General features: G+C 57.7%; 2 protein-coding genes across 3 annotated transcripts; one reads left to right on the forward strand and one right to left on the reverse strand.

The window, feature by feature from the left end:
• The first annotated feature begins 2,335 nt into the window (after positions 1–2,335).
• CBX2 (chromobox 2) lies at positions 2,336–11,781 on the forward strand. Of its 2 annotated transcripts, XM_024235554.3 has the most exons (5): positions 2,336–2,511; positions 2,588–2,631; positions 3,566–3,631; positions 5,932–6,037; positions 7,957–11,781. In XM_024235554.3, exons 1-5 carry the CDS (start codon positions 2,440–2,442, stop codon positions 9,265–9,267), a joined length of 1,599 nt encoding a protein of 532 aa, XP_024091322.3. In that variant the 5' UTR covers positions 2,336–2,439; the 3' UTR covers positions 9,268–11,781. The 2 variants fall into 2 exon arrangements, with proteins under 2 accessions (XP_024091322.3, XP_024091323.3); XM_024235555.3 differs by lacking the exon at positions 2,588–2,631 and having other exon boundaries at positions 2,421–2,511.
• A 6,821-nt stretch (positions 11,782–18,602) lies between these two features.
• On the reverse strand, positions 18,603–21,376 carry CBX8 (chromobox 8). Its single transcript, XM_002827908.6, has 5 exons — positions 21,168–21,376; positions 20,708–20,751; positions 20,457–20,522; positions 20,264–20,330; positions 18,603–19,774 (listed from the first exon to the last, which is right to left on the reverse strand). The coding sequence occupies exons 1-5, from the start codon at positions 21,234–21,236 to the stop codon at positions 18,857–18,859; spliced, it is 1,164 nt and encodes a 387-aa protein (XP_002827954.2). The 5' UTR covers positions 21,237–21,376; the 3' UTR covers positions 18,603–18,856.
• Between the last annotated feature and the right edge of the window lie 447 nt (positions 21,377–21,823).

Consider the following 21,823-nt stretch of genomic DNA (forward strand, 5'->3'; position numbering starts at 1 on the left):
TGGCACTAGCCACACTGCCAGTGCTCAGCAGTCACAGGTGCCTAACGGCCACCACACTGGACGCAGTGGACGGAGGCTCTGTCCATCCACTTCCATCACCCACAGATGGAGCTGCTGCTACGGTCTTATACTACTGGATATCTAGTAGTGCCCACATGATAGTGCATACTAACTATCTGTCGAATGAATAATACAATAATTAGTTTTAACTTGTCTTAATAATTCTTAAAATGTGACAGTCAAAACGGAAGACGTCCGCTTGTTTCACACAGTTGGATTAGCTGGGGGTTATTCTTCCCTTCTGCCTACTCCCAGCTTTGTTTTTAGGGAACATGCCACAGATTTTGGATCACACGTTCACAGAATGTATCTGATTATTTCATTCTGGCCAAATCTGTCATATTTGTTTCTCCAAATGAATTATCTAAATATTATTTTACCCAAACTGAGTGTTTGCAGTCGGGTAGATGATGTACATGTTAAACCTTCCTGGACGCTAATTTATTTTTTTCAATGTGTTAGTATCAAATTCTAGCAAATTTATTTCTTAAGCAAAGAAATCATTCCCTTTTCAAAGCCTTCTTTTCTTTACAAAGAAATCAAGCAAGTATCCCAGCATACCATGAGTCAAAGAGGAAACTGGAAACTTCCAGGGCAAAATCTTAGACCCAAGATGAATTCTGCAAGGAAACGTGATGTGAAACTGATCCAGCTATTTGTAGGATTACAATAAATACACCTTTGCCCTCAACTCCACAATTTACTGCCAAGCTGCACAAGACAGGGATACAAAAGGAGCCGGCGGAGAGACTGCTAGCAGATCCCTTCACTCCAGAGGCCAGTTTCATCCCAACACAAGGATTCTCCTGAGTAAACAAACACCTTCCCCCCAAGGACATTTCCCTTTCTCCTGCTCTCTTTGCAAACAACATCTGAATTTGCACGTACTCTCCAGGAAATCAAATGAATGTAACCTATGTAACCAAAGAAACTGAAGAACACGCCATAAATTGAAAGATCGGTTCCTACAGTTCAGTATTTTCTCCAGTAGGCCTTTCTGTTAAAACAAAAAAAACACATTTCTCCTGCAGAACCCTTTATAAATACAGTTTTGATGATCAGAATTACACTGAGACAGTCTCCTACAACAAGAAACGACTTTTGGATCTGCTCAACAGAAAGAGAATTTTGCAGCTGTGTTCAAGGAAGCAAGAAAAGCAGAGAGTGAATTTTCATGGAGTTAGATTGCATTGAGACGAATGAAGCTAAGGCTCAGGTCTCTTTCATTACGTGTTTGACTTGTCCTAATTCAAAATCTAAATAACTTAAAGGGTGATTCTTCATGGAATTCGGATCTTAACACCGGAATAAAAGGGTAGCCTGCGGACGACTCCCTACCCGTGTAGGGAGGACACGGGGTCACCCCCACTTTCATAACATGGCCTGACCCTTTTCTGCCGCGGACAATTGATCCGAAGGACGCCGGCTGCCCAGCCCTGGCGGGCCACTACTGACCTAGTCCTAAGTTAGGAACAGCCCTGCAAACCGCCCCCTCCCCCTCCATTTCATCAAAATCGGGGAACAAATTCAGAAAAGGTGCAGCTGGTTTTCTCCCTACACGTGCCCTAAAACTCGGGGGCTAGATCCACTTTTCATAGCTGTTTAATAAGAACTCCGGGCAGTTCGTATTACTTCTTTCTCAGAGTGCTTGGTGGTTTAAGTTAAAGCATTTTCCTCTCTCGCCTTTGGGGGGAAAAGCCTGGGCTGCTGGGGTCTGTGGGCCCCTCCCCCGGACTTCATCTTCCTTTCCTTCCCCAGCCCCCGACCCGTTTTGCTCTCGTCCAAAACAGAGCGACTCCCCCGCTGCCGAGGAAAAGCCAGTTCAAGAAGCCGGGGGATGGGTGGGGCCCCGCGCGCCCCGGAGCAGCGCCCCTCGAAGGCGGGGGCAGGAAGCGGCCGCCGCGCCCCGTCCCGCTTCCCTCCCTTCGGGCCAGAACAATGGCTTTTTGCCCGGAAAACGGAGTTGGGAGCAAGGCGGGACGCGCCCCGGGAACCACGCGGGACTCGGTGGGCGCCCCAGGCCCGAAGCCCCTAGGCGCCTCCTCCCCCAACCAGGGCCCGCCCGCGCCCCCACCCCCGCCCCCGCCCGGGGGCCCCGCGCGGGACCCCCACCGGAGCGCGAGGCCCAGCCCGCCGCGGACAATGCGCGCCCCGCCCCGCCCCGCGCCCGCCCCCCCTCGCTGATTGGCCAGCACGGGATTTGGGCAGCGCGCGGGGGCGGGCGGCGGGCCGGGGCGAGGGCGCGGAGCGGCGGTGCGCGTGCGCGGGGCGGGCCGGCGCCGAGCGGGGGCGGTGCTTTGTGTGCTGCCGGCGGGGCGCGCGGCGGTGCGGGCGGGTGACGCGCGGCGGGCGCCGCGGTCGGGCTGGCTGCCGGGCAGCATGGAGGAGCTGAGCAGCGTGGGCGAGCAGGTCTTCGCCGCCGAGTGCATCCTGAGCAAGCGGCTCCGCAAGGTGCGTGCGGCCCGCCGGGCCCCCCGCCCGCCGCCCGCTGCCTGTCTGGCTCACGGCCCCTCTTCTCTCCCCGCAGGGCAAGCTGGAGTACCTGGTCAAGTGGCGCGGCTGGTCCTCCAAGTGAGTCCCCCGCGACGCCGCGCCCCCCTCCCGCCCCCTCGCCCGAGGGTGGGGACGGGGAGCCCCTCGGCCGCGCCGTCCGGGGGCCTGGGGGCGCCCGCTGGCAGAGCGGGAAGTTCGCGGGGTCCTCGCGGGCTCCTCCGGCTCTGAGGGGGGCGGGGGCCGCCCGGCCCGAGGTTGCCCTTTGTTTACACGCCCGCGGGTGCAGAGCTGGGCGGCCGCCCGCGCCGGAACCTCCTCGGCCCCCGCGCCGCGCTCCTCTCAATCCCCGTCCCTGCCGGGAGGGAGGCGCGGGATGCGAGCCCCCCTCCTCTTGGCCAGATTCTCCCCGCTGTAACCTGAGCTTCCTATTGATGGATGTAGGGTTTCTTTTTTTTTTTCTTTCTTTTAATGGAAGGGAGGGGATTTGGCATCCCCGGAAAGGGCTCTGTGCACAGCTATTCCCGCGGCCCCGTTTCTGCGTCTTCCCGGACCCCGCTCTTTCTTCGCTACCCCTCGAGGTGCCCCGGCCCGCGCGCCACATTGTTCTGGATCTCGGGCTGGGCGCCTTTGCCCCTCCCTGCATCCTGGACCTGCCTTCCCTTCCTCCTCTGGCTCCGGGCCAGGGTTTGGGGGATTCCCTTTCTGCAACTTTGCGTTTTATGGGGGTTTGTTTTTCTCCCAGGCAGAGACTGTGGGAGTCCTCTTGTGGCCTTGTTTTAATTGGGAGGTTGGAGCGGCAGTTTCTCTTTGGGTCTGAGGTTAGAGTGCTGGCTTGGTGGGGGGTGGCCAGCCTCCAAAACCTGGGTTTGGACTTTGAGAAGTGCCATGGTGCTACGGTGCCACTGCCATCGGCCCAAGTCGAGGAGCGGTGAGGGCGGGCCCCCTCCGGCTGCCTTGCAAAGCAGCAATCATCAGCCTGGCGTCTAATGCTGCCGTGCCCTCTGCTTTGTAGACATAACAGCTGGGAGCCGGAGGAGAACATCCTGGACCCGAGGCTGCTCCTGGCCTTCCAGAAGAAGTGAGGACGCTGACAGCACTGTGGGGAGGGCGTGGGGGAGGGACGGTGGCTGGTTGGAGTCGTGCTGGGCGCTGCTCGCCTGCCGGGAGGCTGGAGCTGGGGCTGTGGTCTGAGGTCCCTTAGCAAGATTGTCTCCAGGGCCATCTCTGTGGCTGGCTGTAAAAGTCCCGAGCCAGCCCCTCTCCCACTTTCTCCTAGCCAGCCTGTATCCATCCCTGAGAAGACTGCAAGTAAGTGCTGCCTTGGTGTTTCCGACAGCCATACTTGCAAAAACCAACTTTTTCAGTTCCTTCAGATAAAGATGTTATAGCTTTTCTTGGCCTTTTCTGCTGAGTAATTCGCACATGGCGCTAACAAAAAACCAGGATAGCAGGTCTGCCCTTCCAGCCCTGCACACATGTGCCATCAGGCAGGAGAAGGCTCAGAGAGGGAGCTGGAACACACAGCACGCAGTTGTGCCTATTGTGATGTCTCTCTCAAGAAAGAAACGTTTATTTTGCTCTGGCCTGCAGCATACAGTACCAAGTAGCACCATGAGGCCGGATTGGGCCAGACTTGTTTCTGTAATTCTAAATGTCATTTCTGTTTTTAGGTAGGGAGTTTAGGTTAAGAGATAGGCCTCCTTGAGATGTTCAAGGGCAAGGGGTGGTGAGGAGAGGGCAGTGGAGGTGCCCACCGCACCCCAGCATGAAGGGCCAGGGAGTGCTGTTCAAGCAATGGCAAGACGTGGGGGATTTCACTGACAGCTCCCCCTGGCTCCTCTGGCTGGACTTGCCCTGTGGATAGAGGCAGAAGAATTGGTTGCTGGAGTCTTTCCCAGTCAGGGTCAATCTGGAAGGTTTGTTGTCTGGTAGCAAAAGGTGCATTCCCTTTTTTCCACTGTAGTGGGACATTTTGGGTCTTCCCAGAGGGGACATGACAATGGGGAAATAGAGTTTTCTGGTGGGGCCAGCAAAAAGAAGAGCCTGTGCTTGCTTAAATCCCTTTGGAAAATCGTAACGGCAACCCATTGTCTTCTGTTAGTTCCTGTGTGGGTCCTCTGAGCCTTGGGGTGGGGGAATGGCTTGGCCCAAGTCAGAGGCCGGTGCATTTCTCTGCATCTAAGACAGTGTCCTAACTGTTGAGAGAGATTGTGCCCTTGTCCCTGGTTTTGGTTAGAGCAGACAAGAGCAGAAATACCTGACATAACAAGAGTTTAAAAAAACCCATGGGTGGCTTGGATTACATCGTGGAAGAAAGAAAACGGATAAGGTGGGACAGCCTTCTCCATCCACCAAAATGTTAGCTCCCTCTGGGCACTAGAAGCTGGCGGTTATCTGCTTGGTATTGGAGGGGGTGGGGGTATGGCCCTTGGCGACACACAGGCTCACAGCACTCGGCACACAGGTTAATATTTCAGCGGAGGAGATCCATGCAACACTTCATTGTCCTTTTAGGAAATTTCGGGTTAAGGACCAGCACTTAATTGGAGTATGAACTTTGCCTGGTACTAATCAGAACTGTGTTGAGGAGGTTGCCTTCCAGGCCCCAATGAGATGATGTTTGCCCAGATAATTACCAGGGCCCCTTCCCTTGAGAATAGCCTGAAATACAAGCTTTCCCTGGGGGCTGGAGGCTCTACTAGGACTTCATCACCCTGGAGGTGTGGAGGCACTTCTGGGGGAGGGGGTACTGGGAGTGGTGCATGCATTGAGCCCTGCCTGCCTCAGAACTCGGCACCTCTGTTATTTTCCTCAAGAGTAGAGTTTAGGAACAGAGAGGTATTTTTAAAAAGGAAACAAGGAGAGTGGTGTGCCAGCAGCCAGGCTCTGCGAGGGCTGGAGGACAAGGCCCGTGGTGCTCCTTGCCTGGGTGAGAGTTTTATGCACCGGCAGCTGCCCAGGGGATTGGTGGCATCTCCTTGCCCTGGGCTTCCTTCTCCTACTGAAAGTAAGGAGGTTGGACCGCATGACCACCAAGGTCACTTCTGGTTAGGATATGCTAGAATTTCCACGCAGCAGTGCACCTGCAGGAAGCTGTCTTAAGCGAAGTCAGAGAATACTGGGGCATCATTGTTTTCCCAGCGTTGTTTTCCTGTCTTCAGCTTGTCGTTACCTAAAGGAAATGGGATGGCTGGTTACTGACCCTAGTGCAAAGAATGGGGTCTGATCTCTGCCTTGGGTATTGGATGATGTGTTTGCGGCAAACGGGATAAGCTATTACGGGCCAGCAGGAATAGGGTGCTGGAAGCCATAGAGTCCCACATGGTAGAAGGGGTACGCACAGGGCTTCTCCCCCATTAACTAGTGGTGTGCCTTCAGGGAACATGAGAAGGAGGTGCAGAACCGGAAGAGAGGCAAGAGGCCAAGAGGCCGGCCAAGAAAGCTCACTGCCATGTCCTCCTGCAGCCGGCGCTCCAAGCTCAAGGTGGGTGGCTGCGCTGGGTATGCTGACCCCACCTCCCAGCACCCCCTTGGGGTAGGGGGCAGGCAGAGGGAGGGTTTGGGGCCCTCAGGAAGGGGGTGGCACTTCTGCCAACAGTCTGTCCCTCTACTCGGAAAACAGGAGCCCCCTTTCTTCCTGCCTGTCAGTTTCTGCTGCCAGGGGGCCCCAGCCGCCTGAGAGTTCCTCCCCGCCCCTCCCAGGGGCTTCCTGCTTCAGCCTGTCCTGCATGCCTCTCTGCTGGGTGGTCAAACTGCTGCTGACAAGCACTCTTCCCTCCCAGGGGGTCCTTGGGGGACGGAAAGGAACAGGAAGCATGCATAGAGTAGGTGCTTATAGGATTGCTGGCTAGATGTGACTCAAAAGCCTAAGATTTTGGGCTACTCCAGGTCCACCTGTGAGTGCACCTTAAATCGAGGTGGCCAGAAAAGGCAGGGCTGACTGAATAGCCAGGGGGTGCCAGGAGGGGCCTTGGAGGAGGGCAGAGGCAGTGTGGGCTGATGATGTGCTTCGGCCTTCTCGGGACTGTCCTGTCATCCCTCCTCGATACAGTGATGGGCTCACCCCGCCACAGGTATGCATGCGCCCCTGGGGTCCATGGTAGGGCCCCTCCCTCCCCTGAAGACAGGTGAGGCAGGACAGGATGGGGGAGGAGGGCCTGGCCTCAGTCCCGGGTGTGGCTTTGATTCCCTCCCCCGGGCACTGTCCCTGGACCTTTGCATGTCGTGGCCACGAGCTCAGTCACTAACAGAACTTGCCTTTCCGGGAGGATTTCCTGAATGAACAGGATTCCCTGCTGTAGAATCTTGTTGGCTGGTCTACACTGGCCTTAGCTTGTGTTGAAAAATCTTTTTGAGCAGGATGGTGGGGGCTGCAGAAGTTCTGCTGACTGAGGAGTGGCCACAAGGCAGTGATTGCTGCCTTGTTTGAGGAGGTTTGAGGAGATCACTCCTGTTGAAGTTGAGAGAACGGGGTGGTAGGCAGGCGGTGTTGGATCTGACTCCCTGAAGCACACGCTGTAGGATTCTGACCCAGCAGGCAGCATGGAGGCCTGTAAAACACGAGGACACTCTTATTTAATATTTGCGGTGACATCCAGAAGGTGAGGAAGACAGCGGTTTGTTTACCTGTATCCTGGAAGGCTCAGACTGGGAAATGGGGATACCGAAGCCCACTTGGTGTAGGCTGCAAAGCTGTGCATGCTACTTCTTACGACTTGTAACCTTCTGAGTCCTGGAAACTGTGATGCTTTGGATACAGTTCCCTTTGAACGTCTGCTCTACAGCCCGGAGCTAAATCTGCATCCCCCTTGAAAACTGATGGTGGACAGGGATGTCATGGTGTGGACTCTGTCCGTCCTTACTCTGTCTTCATTTTTACGAGCCACCTATTTTTCTGTCTACCTTTAATTTTGCCTCTCATGGAACTGTGAGCGCGGTGAGAAGTTGCTCCTTCCTGACTGCCTGTCTGGTCTGGAAGCCACAGGAGTTGATGGCTGCAAGGTGCCCAGTGTTCCTTGGGGACAGCATGGCGCTCTGGACCCTGGGAGCAGGCAGTGGAGGTGTGACAACTTCTCCTTTATCTTTTTTTTTTTTTTTTCGAGAGGTAGTCTCGCTCTGTCGCCCAGGCTGGAGTTCAGTGGCACAATCTCAGCTCACTGCAGCCTCCACCTCCCGATTTCAAGCAATTCTCCTGCCTCAGCCTCTGCAGTAGCTGGGACTACAGGTGCGCGCCACAACACCCGGCTAATTTTTGTATTTTTAGTAGAAACAGGGCTTCACTATGTTGGCCAGGCTGGTCTTGAACTCCTGACCTCAGGTGATCCACCTGCTTCGGCCTCCCAAAGTGCTGAGATTACAGGCGTGAGCCACTGCACCCAGCCAACTTCTCCTTTATCTTTCCAGGAACCCAATGCTCCCTCCAAATCCAAGTCCAGCAGTTCCTCCACTTCCTCCACGTCGTCGTCCTCTTCCTCGGATGAAGAAGATGACAGTGACTTAGATGCCAAGAGGGGTCCCCGGGGCCGTGAGACCCACCCAGTGCCTCAGAAGAAGGCCCAGATCCTGGTGGCCAAACCCGAGCTGAAGGATCCCATCCGGAAGAAGCGGGGACGAAAGCCCCTGCCCCCAGAGCAAAAGGCAACCCGAAGACCCGTGAGCCTGGCCAAGGTGCTGAAGACTGCCCGGAAGGATCTGGGGGCCCCGGCCAGCAAGCTGCCTCCTCCACTCAGCGCCCCCGTTGCAGGCTTGGCAGCTCTGAAGGCCCACGCCAAGGAGGCCTGTGGTGGCCCCAGTGCCATGGCCACCCCAGAGAACCTGGCCAGCCTAATGAAGGGCATGGCCAGTAGCCCCGGCCGGGGTGGCATCAGTTGGCAGAGCTCCATCGTGCACTACATGAACCGCATGACCCAGAGCCAGGCCCAGGCCGCCAGCAGGTTGGCGCTGAAGGCCCAGGCCAGCAACAAGTGTGGCCTCGGGCTGGACCTGAAGGTGAGGACACAGAAAGGGGAGCTGGGAATGAGCCCTCCAGGAAGCAAAATCCCGAAGGCCCCCAGCGGCGGGGCTGTGGAGCAGAAAGTGGGGAGCACAGGGGGCCCCCCACACACCCATGGTGCCAGCAGGGTGCCTGCTGGGTGCCCAGGCCCCCAGCCAGCACCCACCCAGGAGCTGAGCCTCCAGGTCTTGGACTTGCAGAGTGTCAAGAATGGCATGCCCGGGGTGGGTCTGCTTGCCCGCCACGCCACCGCCACCAAGGGTGTCCCAGCCACCAACCCAGCCCTTGGGAAGGGCACTGGGAATGGCCTCACTGGGGCCAGCGGGGCCACCATGCCCACCGACACAAGCAAAAGTGAGAAGCTGGCCTCCAGAGCAGTGGCACCGCCCACCCCTGCCAGCAAGAGGGACTGTGTCAAGGGCAGTGCTACCCCCAGTGGGCAGGAGAGCCGCACAGCCCCCGGAGAAGCCCGCAAGGCGGCCACACTGCCAGAGATGAGCGCAGGCGAGGAGAGCAGCAGCTCGGACTCGGACCCCGACTCCGCCTCGCCGCCCAGCACTGGACAGAACCCGTCAGTGTCCGTTCAGACCAGCCAGGACTGGAAGCCCACCCGCAGCCTCATCGAGCACGTCTTTGTCACCGACGTCACTGCCAACCTCATCACCGTCACAGTGAAGGAGTCTCCCACCAGCGTGGGCTTCTTCAACCTGAGGCATTACTGAAGCCCCGGCGCCACCAGCCGCCGGGTCTTACTCCCCTTCCCTGCGATGTTGCTCGGCTAAGTGACTCCCCGCCCAAGCCCCCCAAGAGTCTGCGTCAGGGGGGAGGAGTGGGTGGCCTCCTTGATGGGCAGGCTTGGAAGGGACTTCCCACACCCCGCTCCGTCCCAGGACATAGGGCAGGGGGCCTCACTGCCTTGTTGGTCTCCACCTTGTTCCTACCTCTGCAGGCCTCTTTGCTCTCCCCTCTTGCCTCAGGAAACCCGGTGGCACCTGTGGCTCCAGGTGACTGTCTTGAACAGAGCGGGCTTCGTCATGGCTGCGTTATTGCTGAGTTTGAACTGCTCTTCCCTGGCCTGCGTGACTGAATCACAGCTTTGCTCCCTGTCTCGCAGGGGCTGAGGTGTCAGGAGAGGTCCCCACCTCTCCTTCAGCCCTGGAGCGGGCAGAGAGTATTGTGGGGAGGCGTGGCCAGTGGGACTAGTGTTCCCTCCACCTGGCCGCAGCTTTTGGGAGATGGGATGGGCAGGGGCGGGCCTGGCTGGCATTGCCTGAGCCGGCAGTGGTGAAGTGGGGAGCTTGCCCTTGACAGGTGGGGGCTGGCTGGGGCCTTAATGTGAAAGGACAGTGGCAGGCAGCTGGAGTAGAGCGAGCCCAGGAGCCCTAAAAGGCTGCCTTCACGGCCATCTAGCCCCAGTTCAGGGCAGCATCCACAGCCCCCAAATAGCCCACAAGCCAGCATGGGTGGGGCGGGGGTGGTCCCACAGCTGGGTTCCACCTGAAGAGCCTCCGCACCTCGGAGCAGGAGAGGCAGGCTGTGGCTGCCACCCTCCCTTCTGCCCGTGTCACAGTGAGAAGTGAATTGAGTCCCCTTCCAAACCCAGACCCACCTCCTGCCCCAGGCACACTGAAGCATGTTCCATTTCTTAAAAGCCCAGAGTTCAGTGTGTCCCAAGAAAAACTGAAAGTGGAGGTGCTCAGGTCCAGGGGAGTCCAGTGGGCAGGACCCTTGGCAGGCAAGCCCCTCCCTCCACTCCCAGGACCTACCTTCTGCTAGTAAAGGACTGGCTTCGTCCTAATCGTGGCCCACAGACTGCCGCGGAGACCTGGAGGACAGGAGTGCCAGCACTTGGGAGTCAATGGGCCGGTCTGCCAGCTCTGCCTGTGCTGCAGGTGTTGGCCGTGGGTCCAGCCGACAACTCCCTGCCTCCTGTTCGGGGCCCTGCGCAAGTGGATGAGGCATTCCTTGAGGAGTATCATTTTCCCTGACAATCCCCCTCACCTTTAGTGGTTCCCTGCTTGGCTCCTTTCCAGCTGAAAAACTAGGCCTGTACCATTGGAGAAGCTGCACAAAGTCTAGGGGGCCCACCTGGTAGAGGGCCCCGGGAAGCTGAATCTGTCAGCCTCGGCCCTGAGGCCCCTGTTAAGATTGTGAGCCGCCTCTAGGTGGCCACGTCTGGGAGCTACCTTGTATGGCTTCTGACCAATATCAGGATTTCTGTTCTGAGGGCAGCTTGGGCAGAAAGGCAGGGCAGCCCAGAGGTGGCCGCGGCAGGCAATCTGGCCACTAGGTGTTTGTGATGCCAAAAATAAAAGAGGGTGGGGTGGTCGCTTTCTGTCCTCTGGTTGGATGGAGTCAGCCGGCAGGCATGGGGCTGTATTCCAGTGCCTGACTGTTGGGAAGGCTACCGTTCCATGGAGCAGCCCGGACTTCGAGAATGGGCTCTGGTTTCCCGGGGGCAGGCCTACCAGACTGCAAGACCCCCCAGTACCTCACCGTGCCAAATAGGAAGAGGTGGCCTTGGTGTAGCCAAATTGACCTTAACAGTGTGCCTTTGGGGAGGGACCCATGTCCATGGCTTCGTTGAGGGCCATCCATATGCCAGCTGGGGGCAGCCCACAGTGGCCGTGTTGGCTGCAGCAGGAATGGTGCCCACTCGGCGAATTGAAGGGCTAAGAGTCCCAGATAGCTAGGCCAGAGCTGGAAGCAGACAGTAAGAGGAAGAGCTGCTCCCACAGGAGAGAGAGAGATTCCAGCTCACTGTGCAGCCTGGGAGGAGGCGTGGATCCTGGCACGCTGGGCCTCAGGCGCCAGCCTCCCTGTGCTCAGACAGCCAAGTCTTGACTCCTTCCTGCTGAGCACTGTGCTACCTTCACTGCTCCAAAGCCAGACTAACAGCTCTCCAAGCCCTTGGGGTGACTCGGCTTCCAGGAGCTGTTGGAGAAATGAGGATGTCTGTCCCTGTCTGCCTGGGCAGGCCAGATTCCTCCCCAGCAGCCAGGTCTCTCCAGACCCTGATTCGGTGCCTTTCTGTTTACCAGCTACTTCAATCCCAAAGTTTGAATCTGCAGATAACCTTACTCCCAGCCACTTTGCCTTCTTACTGTGTTGTGTGTTTTTCCTGGTGCTTCAAGAGCGTGTGCAGGGCAAGTGCCGTCACTGGGAACTGCACCGAATGCTCAGACTTGGTTGTCTTATGTTTACCAATAAATAAAAGTAGACTTTTTCTATTTTTATTTGCTGCTATTTGTGTATGTGTTTGTGTAGCTAGGTATCTGGCACATCTGACAAGATGCATTGTTGGTTTTTTCCCGAAGGTCCCACAGGAACTGTGGCAATGGTGTGTGTGTGGAATGGTGTGTTACCCACGTCTTGTTTGCTTCTGTATTGAATAGGAAGCAGTGGCCAGTCTGTCTTCCTTAGAGATGTTGGCATATTTTTATATGTATATATTTTGTACCAAAAAAGAGTGTTCCTTGTTTTGGTTACACTCGAAATTCTGACCTAGCTGGAGAGGGCTCTGGGCCGAGAGCTTTCATTAAGGGGAGACTTTGGGGAAGGATCAAGCTTTGAACCAAAGCCAATCACTGGCTTGATTTGTGTTTTTTAATTAAAAAAAAAATCATTCATGTATGCCACTTCTAATTGCTTTCAACTATGGCTGTTTGCTTTCTTAAAAGAGAACAAAAGTAGATATGTTATTGCCCTAGGAAAGGATCTGTGTTGAAACAGGACAGCAGCCTAGGGCCCACATTTAATTAGGATCAACCAGTTTAAGGAAATGCTTCCCCTGAAAAGCCCCTGATGGTGTGGGGAAGAGGAATGGAGTTGGGGACAGGTAGTGCCTACATGACCAGATTTTACTCAAGTGCATCTCATGATTCGGTGGGTTTTCTAGCATTTTTGGAAAACTAGCATAGGTTGCAGGGTTTTTTCTTCTTTTAGACTGATGTTAATTTATTTTGCGGGGGAAAGACAGCAAATGGTGTCAGAAGATTTTTGTCCTTTTGTTATCTTAGTATATCAATAAATTTTTTTAAAAACTTTGGGCCTGGTGTACATCATGAGTGATCCCTGGAAACACAGTAGACTCTGCTCTTTTCCTTTCCTGAGGCAAAATAATTCATCTGGACATGGGCCGAGTACTCGTGGCACAGAAAAATCAAAGACTGGGAAAGGCTTGGCCACTTGCAGAGGGTGTAGAAAAAGATAGTTTCCAAGCAAAGGATGGGTGTTTAAGAGTCCATATACCAGTGGCTCACAACAGAGAACAATTGGCATTCCAGGGGACACTTGGCAGATCTGGAGATCTTGCTTGTCACGCTGTGGGGTGGATGCCACTTGCATCTAGTGGGTGGATACCAGGAGTGCTGCTAGACGTCCTGAGGTGCACAGAACAGTCTCCATGACAGAAAGGAATGATCCTTCCCAGCACGTCTGTAGTGCTGAGTTTGAGAGACTGAATTAATGGGAAAAATAGAAAAAATACAATGGCAGAGGTTGGGGGCAGGGGCGGCATTACCGGCATCTGTTAGGTGAGGTCAGGGATGCTGCAATATATAATCAACTCATTTTGAGACTGCTCCCTTCCAGAGACATTCAAAGTTAAACCAAAACTCTCCCCGCCCCCACAGTATCCAGAGATGCTGTGTTGGAAAGCCACTCAACCCCTTGAAGCCACCGCATGTGCTAATGCTTTACAAGGAGGCAGCCATAAAATTCCAGGGGAGTCACTGTGAGTTAGCAGCTACTGCAACTCCTAACCCAAAGCTCGCGAATAAAGAGGCGATTTGCTTATTATAGAACCTTCCCCGGCTCCTTAAGGCTTGCACCAACTTCAGCATGAATTTATTCATAAATTCCAGCCTCCAGGGAGAATAGAGCTTCTTTGAAGTGAAGAGAGAAGCTGGGCCTAGATGTTGGGGTCACTGGGTGAAAAGCTACTTGGGGCCAAGGCCTGAATCTTTTGGTTCAGAAAAGGGTTCCCCCTACAAATGGAAATGTGACCCCCAGCACTAGCCCGCTCCAGGAAGGCCTGCGAATTCGAAATCAGACTGTTGCAGAGAAAGAAGACTGCTGGTGGGCTCTCTTTTGCTGCCCTCGCAAGTCTCTGGCTGTTTCGTTTTGGAGAAAGTGGGCAGGGGCGACCCCAGCGGGCCTGTCCTCTGGCTTACGAGAGCTGCAGAAAGGGGCTGGGACCGCCAGGAAGGAGCAAGCTGGCCGAGCAGGAGCAGGCGCGGCCCCGGATGTGGAGCCAGGCTTTCGGGAGAGCTCATTTCTACAGGGATTCGGCCAGACGGGTGCCGAGCCGAGCTCGCTCGGCCTTTGTTAGTTTCTGCGCCGCTGATGTGATCGCCTAATCCAGTGTACCCTGAGAAGAACAGACTGGGCTGCCGAGGGCCCGACCCGGCTCGAGGGCCCGGCCCCACGCCGCCGCGACCTGCCCGAGGGCACCGGGAGCGATGGGTGCGGAGGGGCTGGGAGGACGGTCATCCGGGCGGCTGGACCTCTCCCTCTTCCCCTCCGCCTTCGTGGCTCGAGGGCCGGGCCTCAGGGAGGACGCAGAGGGGGCGCCCGTGGCGGTGGGCGCCCAGCGGTACCTTTGGGTGGGGGGCAGGTAAGGCTTTCTCAGCTCGGGTTCGGAACCCGAAAGCCACTGGCCCCCCGGGGGTAAGGGGTGGGCGCCGGCGACCCGGGCCGACGCCGCCACCTGCAGAGGGCGCGCGCGTCCCACCAAGGTCGGCCGCCGGCCCTTCGGACCGACGAGGGAAAAGCCAACCGCGGCTCCAGGGTGCCCGAGACTCAATCGCACCACCTGCACTCCGGCCACCTCCGCCTCGGAAGTCTCAGGAGGAAAGCCCCGACCCAGCCCGCAGCCTCTCTCGCCGCGTTCAGGACCCGAGGCTGCGGGCAGCCGCCTTCCACGACGGACAGCAGGGAGTCCCGCCGGGCCCCGAGCCACGCCAGTCTCGGACTTCAGTTGGGTCCGAGGCTCCTCTGGGCCTGGAGGGCTTTTAGATGAGAAGAGGAAACCAGCACAGGAGCCCCAGAGGGCCGGGACAGGTCTGTGCGCCAGCGGCCCGGGCGCATGGCACAGTGCCTAGATCAGGATTGGTGCGAAGCCAGCATCAAACGGACGGAAAATGAATCCGATCCGACACTCTAGGAAGAGCATGAACCTTCCAACCCAACCAATGTTTGTGCGAGGCCAGGTTCCCCGCCGCGGTGGCCACACAAGCCGGCGCTGTCCTCGGGACGCAGGGTAACCAGTCCGGCTGGAGGCCGCCACGCACACCTGGTCTCTGCAGTTGTGGCGGATTCCCACGGAAACCCGTGAGGGCGCTCCTCAAAGCCGAGGGTGGTGATGGCCAGCGAACCCGAAAAAGGGGCAGGGTGGGCGCCCTCCCATCTGCTTAAGCAGGAGCCCATTCCACTGCCCCACACGCCCAGGAGTGGACGCAGGAGGGAGCCCCGTCCAAGTGGCGACCATCGCGGGGCCACCCCGCCCACCTTACCTTGACGTCCCCTGCCAGCACAGAGACCACCCGTTGCGGTGGGGCAGTCTCCAGCGGAGATCTTTGACATCTGGCGGCCAGCGACCCTACTCGGCCGGCAGCGCTGGCCCTCACGTCGGAAGGACACTCAAGGCTCTGTGACCCACTAACCTGGGCCTGGGCACCAGGACGCTCCTGTCCTTCCGCGCCCTCCCACACCGGTCACAGCTGGGGAAGAGGGAAGCTCCTCCAAGGGCCGGGCCACTGACTCCTCAGCAAGGGGCTGGAGATGCGTGAGCTCCCCCTGTCCATGTTCCTCCTGGTGGGCGTTAGGGGTGAGCCTGAATCGTGGCTTCCTGGCAGGGTGACGTCTGCGGGGCACTATGGAAGTAGAAATGGGTTTAGTGCGGTGGCCTGTTTGGGGATGCGAAGAGTGGCTCTCCTGTGCGGGCTTCAAGACCCCGCCCCCACTGCTGTGAAGTCTGTGGCCAGAAAAGGCCAAGAACATCTCCCTCTCCACCCCCACCCCGCACTCTGCTCTCCCCGCACCATCCCTTGCCCAGCATTGGGGTTTAGGCCCGCCTAGGAGACCTGGGCTGGAGAGGCTGCGGGAACTCGGGGGCGGGGGTGCGCGGGGCTGCGGCGCGGCGGCTCCAGGTTCACTAATCACATCAGCAGCGCTCTGCGCCGGCTCCGAGCAGGCAGTTGCCTAGCAATACCCGCGAATTCAATTCCTCAATCAATAGGCGCGAGGCTCTGCATTTCGGGGAGCGCTAGCAAGGTTGGGTGGGTCTGGGGAGTGGGTCTCACGACAGCTACGAGGGGCTGGCACCGGGAGGCTCTGGGCAACGTGGCGAGGCCCCGGGGCCTCGGAGACCAGACACCTCCGGCCTGGGGGTGTGGCGCGCTGGAGGATCCCGCCAGAGGAAAGGGGAACCCCCGACCCCAGGCGCCTCCTCCCGGGATCCCCAGATTCTGCCCGGGTCCCGAAGAAGTGCAGCCAGTAGGTGCGGAGAGCCACGGATTCCCCCGGACGGGCTGAGAAGAGTCAGCTGCAGCGGCCTCCCACGCCCACCTCTATCCCAGCCAGGTGGGTTCCCCAGTTGGGGAAGGGCCTTTGCAGGAACCGCTCCCCCACCGATGGGGGCGAGGATGGGGGCGGGAGGACGGGATAAGTACTGAGAGAAGAGGGACGGATCCTCTCCTCCCGGGATGCCTCTTCCCTTTGCTCAGGGAAAGAAAAAGAAGAATAAAACCAAGACATGTCTCTATTTACAAAGTATATATTTAAACACGTAAAAAGCGGTATTGGATACAGACATTCACGACCGCAGAAGATAGGTACCGAAGCTTCACTCTTGAGCTGAGGCGGAGATCGATTAGAGATTTGTACAAATCTTAGAATAAACCCAACAGCGCACACATCCTGCGCGGTTGCAGACTCCCAGCCACGTGGCCCCGGCCCCTGCCCACCCACCCCCCAGGTCAGCGTCGCAAGAGCAAGAGAAGGAGACACACACACACACACACACACACACACACACACACAGCCACGGACAAACAGCAGGACGGAGGGGCGGTAGGGACAGAGCTGGCTGGAAAGAAGGTCCAAGGCAAAGGGGCAAAGTCAGCCCCAGGAAGGGAGGGAGGTGGAAGAAAAGGACAGGCGGGAGAGAAGGGAAGGCGGCGGCCAGGTGAAGACGCGCGTGCCCCAGTCCCGTCCACTGGGTAACAGACATGCCCCTTCAGTGAAGTTTCATCTGAAAATAGCATCGACATTTAAATAGATACACTCGGTCAACGGCGCTTCTTTATACAAAGTCTAAAATACCAGTTTTACAAATGTGAGTAGATAAAAATCCCCATTCCAGGGGCTTCTCTTTATAGGCGCAATTTGATATTCAAAAACAAACACAATCATATATTACACCGTTTCCCTCCTTTTCTCTCTTTAAAGGCAAGAAAGTCTGGAGGAGAGAGAGGCTGAGAAGCCGGGAGTGCTGAGGACGAGGCTGGGGTTCCCTCCCAGCATCCCCCACCCCACGCGAAGCTCCCCCACCCCCGACTCCCCGCCTCGCTCCCCCCGAGTCTGTGCTTCCTGTGGCGCGCAGGGCCCCCGCGCCCCTCCCTCAACAAGCAATGGGAAGTTAGATCTTCGCTGGCCCTTTAAGGGCGGGGAGGGCAGGGAGGCTGCGGGATCCGTGCTCCAAGAGACGGGGGTGGAGTGGAGGGGACTGATTTGTGCTTTTGAGTCAAAAGAGGGGCGCGCGTTCTGCGCCCTCGGAGCGCAGAGCGGTCAAGTCCGCCGGGCAGGGGCCTCCCAGGCCCCGCCGCCGCGCACGGCCTTCCCCGCCGCGGCCGTCCCCACTCCCAACTCCCGCTCCTCCCTCCCCCTTTGGCGGAGTTTGAATGTCGAGTTCAAATAGAGAACACTGCGAATCGAAAAGACCTATAAATTATAGCTTTTGCTTTTAAGAAGGACGGGGGAAAAAAAAAAGGAAAAAGCAAAAGTTCCGATGCGCATTCTTGGATGAAAACCCCGCCTCGCCCCTCCTTCCCGTGCCCGGCCGGAGCCACGGGGGTGAGTCTAGCCCCAGCTCCGAGCTCCGAGCCCTGGTCCTCCGCCACACTCCAAGCCTGGCCGTGGAGAGGCCCTGGGTGCGAAGCCACTGCTCCCAGCAGCGCCCGCCGCCCAGCGCCCGCCGCCGCGCCTCCCTCCGTGGGTCCCGCAGGGTGGGCCTGTCTGGCCATGTGTCCATCACAGAGCTGGCGGCCCGCCCTCCCCAGGCAGGGAGGCTTGTCCAACTCTTCCTGGGAGGTGGGGGCCACCGTCTCTTCTGGCGAAGCTAGAGGACGCAAAAAGGAAAAGTCCACCCCAACACTTTTCTTGTAAAACAACTGTTTCGAACTCTCAGCACTGACACGCAATCCTCTCAATTTATCCTGGCATTTCGGGAATGTAAACAGATTCGCTGGATTTCTTTTCTCTCTGCGGAGTAAGGAAAGGAACGAGGGAACGGGGAGATTTTATCCACATGACATACACACGATCTGCGTGTACCACACACACACCCCTCCCTAAAGTGCATTTCCTGGTGTGGTCCTGGGGAGAAACCTCCTGTCCCTGCCTGCTGGGGACGTTTTAACCTTCAACATCACACACGAAAAGCTTATTCAAGTTAATACTTTTTTCCCTAATAGACTTCTTTACCTTAAAAAAAAAAAAAAAAAAAAAAAAAAACTATAAAAAAGGAAAACAGACTGACCCCACCCCCCCTTTTTTCTGATTGGGGAGCCAACCTTTTGTTGGCCTGCCTGGCCAATGGGAAGAGAGAGCAAATCTGGGCCGGGCCTTGGTGCCAGGAGTCTGGCATTGGGCTGTGGGAGAAGGGAGGAGGGGTGGGGTGGGCAGGCCAAGCCCCTCCAGACACTCTCAGAAACCTGTACCCAGGCCCCAACTTCCCTAGAGCCCTGGGGCAAGGGGGCCCCTCCTGCCCCAGCTCATTCGGGGTGCCCCAACTAAAGCACAATGAGAGTCTCTCTCCTTTAAATAAAACAACTTCAAGAGTTGAAATATATATATTTAGATATTTTTCTTAAATAACATATTTACATCTAATAGAAAATATAACTCTAGAGATAATCTTTCCAACAAAAACTGAGGGGAAGGAGGGATGAAAGGGGCTGGCGGGGGTGGGGGTGACATCAGGGACGGGACCAGCCAAAAGGCCACATCCCACCCAGAAATAAAAATCACTATGCCAAGCTCACGCTCACTCTCTCCCCTGCTCTCGTCCTGGGCACACCCACCCAGCATTCATCTTTTCTCTTTAAAAAAGCCTTGGTCCGTGTTACTTTCCTTAATGGTGACGGTCAAAAAGTTTGAGGTCACATCCGTGACCACCACCTTCTCCAGGTTAGTCAGGGAGGGGCTCCAGGACTCTTCCTCCGGGTCCCCCAGGATTCTGGCCACAGGGATCCTGGCGATGAGGGAGGGCCTTCCCCCCTGGGCCCCCATGTCCCGGTACAGGCCCCCCACAGAGCTGGGGGGGCCTGAGCCATGTCGGACCCGAGTGCCACTGGGATCTAGGGCACCCTGGCCTTTGGCCTCCAGGAAGGCAGCCCTGTGCTTTATCACCCTGGCCGGGAAGGTGTCCACAGCCAGCTTGCCCGTGGCCTCAGCTGAGCTAGGGCTGGTCACACCACACTGCACCAGGTCCGAGTCCTGCCTTCGGGCCAGCTGGATCACGCTGTGGCCGGACGGAAACTTTCCTGCCCCGGAAGGGGTGTCGTCCAGCTTCCTGCCCTTGAGGTACTCTCCGAGGCCGGCGCTGGGTTCTCCTAAGGGCCTCTGTGAGGGGTCCGGGAGCTCCTTCCGGGGCTTGGGGCCTCGCTTCTTCGAGCTGTCCCCCGGCGAGCTGGGCTTGTCATCCACTCGGCTGGTACCCCGTTCTCGTTCCCGCTCACGTTCCCGCTCCCTCTCTCGCTCCCTCTCCCTTTCTCGATCCCGCTCCCGGTCCCTATCCCGGTCCCGGTCCCGAGGGGCCTCTGCGCGGCAGGTGCTGCTGGCGCTGGTGCTGCTCGCTGGCGGGGACAAACCCATGTTTCGAAGGCCCTCTCGGGCCCGGGAAGTGGAGGCCAGGTCCTGGGGCGAGCGGCCAGGGTAGGGGATCCGGATGCCCCTGGCTGAGTCACTTCGAAACTCGTAAGTTTTGGCCTTTGCCTTGGCCTGAGCCTGCAGAAGAGAAGATGGTATCAAGAGTGGGGCAGGGCCCTGTCCACCCCCACAGGACTCCTCCTCTAAGCCCTGACCTCCTATCTTTACCCTATGATGCCTGGGAATGTCTACACGGATGCATGGATGGGTGGGTGGGTGGATGGCTGGATGAATGGGGTGGGGAGGTTGTTGGAGCAGAGATAGAAAGATGGGAGAAGGGGTAGAAGATTTGGCTGGAAGTAGTCATTTGCAAAAAGTACACTTTTTGCATTTGATTATATGTCCACTTGGGAGGGGGAGGGTAAAGGAATTCTAGTGTGGCCAAGCCCGTCCCCCCAGACACCATTGGTGCTGCTACTGACTTGGTGACATCTTGTCAGGGAACTCCCTCCTAGATTACAAATAGGCAACATGTGTGGACACCCCATTGGCTCACAGCCCTCAGAGCCCCCTTCCCACAAATGACTCCACAACATTGTCCTCCACCATTGGACACTGCCAACCTACCTTGAGGAGGAAGGTTTTGGGCTTGGGTCCACGCTTTTTGGGGCCATAGAGCTCCATCTCTCTTTCCCTGGAGAAAGAAAAAAAGGAGAAAAGGTGCGTGAGTAAAGAAAGCAAGTGGGACTCTAGTCCAGGCTGGAAAGAAGCCACTCTACTTGTTTCTAAGTGAGTGGCTGGGACTTGGAAGGGTCTGTACCTTTCCTCAAAGGCCGCGAGCAACCGAGCATCCAGGATGTTTTCCTCTGGTTCCCATGTGCTGTACCTAAAGGGAATCAAGAAGAAGTGGGCATCAGTCCCAGGAGCAGGGTGAGAGCAGAGGGGGTGTGTGTGTGTGTGTGTAACTTTTCTCATTGCATTGTATTGTATTTCAACGTAAAGGCAAAAAGAGGAAGAAAGAAACCTCCCGAATAACAGTCTGGGGTTGAGAATTGCATATAACCTACTTACTTCTGCGACCATCCCTTCCATTTCACGAGGTATTCCATGCGTCCCTGCGGGTGCAAAGGGGATAATGTGTGTGCATGGGGAGAAACGCATGACGAGGATACAAGAAATGCATGCGAAAACGCATGCACCAGATGAATGCTCGAAACCCCGCCGCAAAAGGCACGCGCCCGCTGCATCACCCCTGCACCTAATGCTGCACAAAGTGCATGCACCGGCATTCATTCCCCACCCCGCCCCCCACCCATGCAATCCGTGCATCGCTGCAAGTCTAAGGAAAGCGCCTGGGCTCAGAGCCGCCGCCGCCGCCGCCGCCGCCGCCGCCGCCGCCGCTGCCGCCGCCACGGCCGCGACCGCTGCTGGGACCTGGGGGAAGGGAAGCTGGGCTGCAGCAGGGGGAGGGAACCCGGGCCGGGAGGGGAGGGCCCGGCCGCACGGAGGCCCTAGGCCCGGGGGCACCTACTTTCCGTATGCGCCGCTTCAGGAGGGCTTCGGCCGCGAACACCCGCTCCCCCACCGCTGAAAGCTCCATGTTGACTCGCAGCTTCCCCCCTTGGCCGCTTCCAGGAGCAGAAAAGCAGCAGCCAGCGCACGACAGACCATAATACTCTCCCGCTGACGTCAGTTCTCCTCCCCCTCCCGGCGCTCTCTCTCCCTCCCGCGGCCCCCCTCCCGCGCTCCTCCGCTCGGCCCCCTCCCCTCCGCCCAGTGCTTCCTCCCGCCCCACGTGTTGCTAACGACGTTGCTAAAGCCGAGCGGCCGGAGGCCTGCGCCCCCGCACGCTGATTGGACGAGCTCCGAGCCACGCCCCTCTGCCTTTCTCCCCCGCGTTGCTACGTGACCCGCGTTCCAATCGCCAGGGGGCGGAGTCCGAGGCGACTCCAGAGACCGAGCGCGCGAGTGGGAGGGGGCGCCGCCGGAAGTGACGCCGCGGGGGAGGGCGGGCCCGCTCGCTGTCAGTCTGCGGGGCTGGCGAGGGGGCCGGCCGCCCTCTGTCCTCGCTGGGGGCCCCCTCCCCCGCCACCAAGTTGTCCCTCCGGCGTTCGGCGTCCCCCACAGCTCTCGCTGGGATCCCCGCGGCGATGTCAGCCCGGCTCCGCCCCTCGGCAGACCCCGGCC

Source organism: Pongo abelii, chromosome 19 (genome assembly GCF_028885655.2).
Source record: "Pongo abelii isolate AG06213 chromosome 19, NHGRI_mPonAbe1-v2.0_pri, whole genome shotgun sequence".
Classification (NCBI taxonomy): domain Eukaryota; kingdom Metazoa; phylum Chordata; class Mammalia; order Primates; family Hominidae; genus Pongo; species Pongo abelii.

Bases quoted from the DNA above. Each gene is read 5' to 3' on its own strand.
- CBX8 (XM_002827908.6), bottom strand. From the start codon at position 21,236: ATGGAGCTTTCAGCGGTGGGGGAGCGGGTGTTCGCGGCCGAAGCCCTC. The intron at 20,752-21,167 runs GTAGGTGCCCCC...TTGCACCCGCAG, and splicing joins TGAAGCGGCGCATACGGAAA to GGACGCATGGAATACCTCGT. The intron at 20,331-20,456 runs GTACAGACCCTT...TTCTTTCTCCAG, and splicing joins CTCGCGGCCTTTGAGGAAAG to GGAAAGAGAGATGGAGCTCT.
- CBX2 (XM_024235554.3), top strand. From the start codon at position 2,440: ATGGAGGAGCTGAGCAGCGTGGGCGAGCAGGTCTTCGCCGCCGAGTGC. The intron at 2,632-3,565 runs GTGAGTCCCCCG...TCTGCTTTGTAG, and splicing joins TGGCGCGGCTGGTCCTCCAA to ACATAACAGCTGGGAGCCGG. The intron at 6,038-7,956 runs GTGGGTGGCTGC...TTATCTTTCCAG, and splicing joins GCCGGCGCTCCAAGCTCAAG to GAACCCAATGCTCCCTCCAA.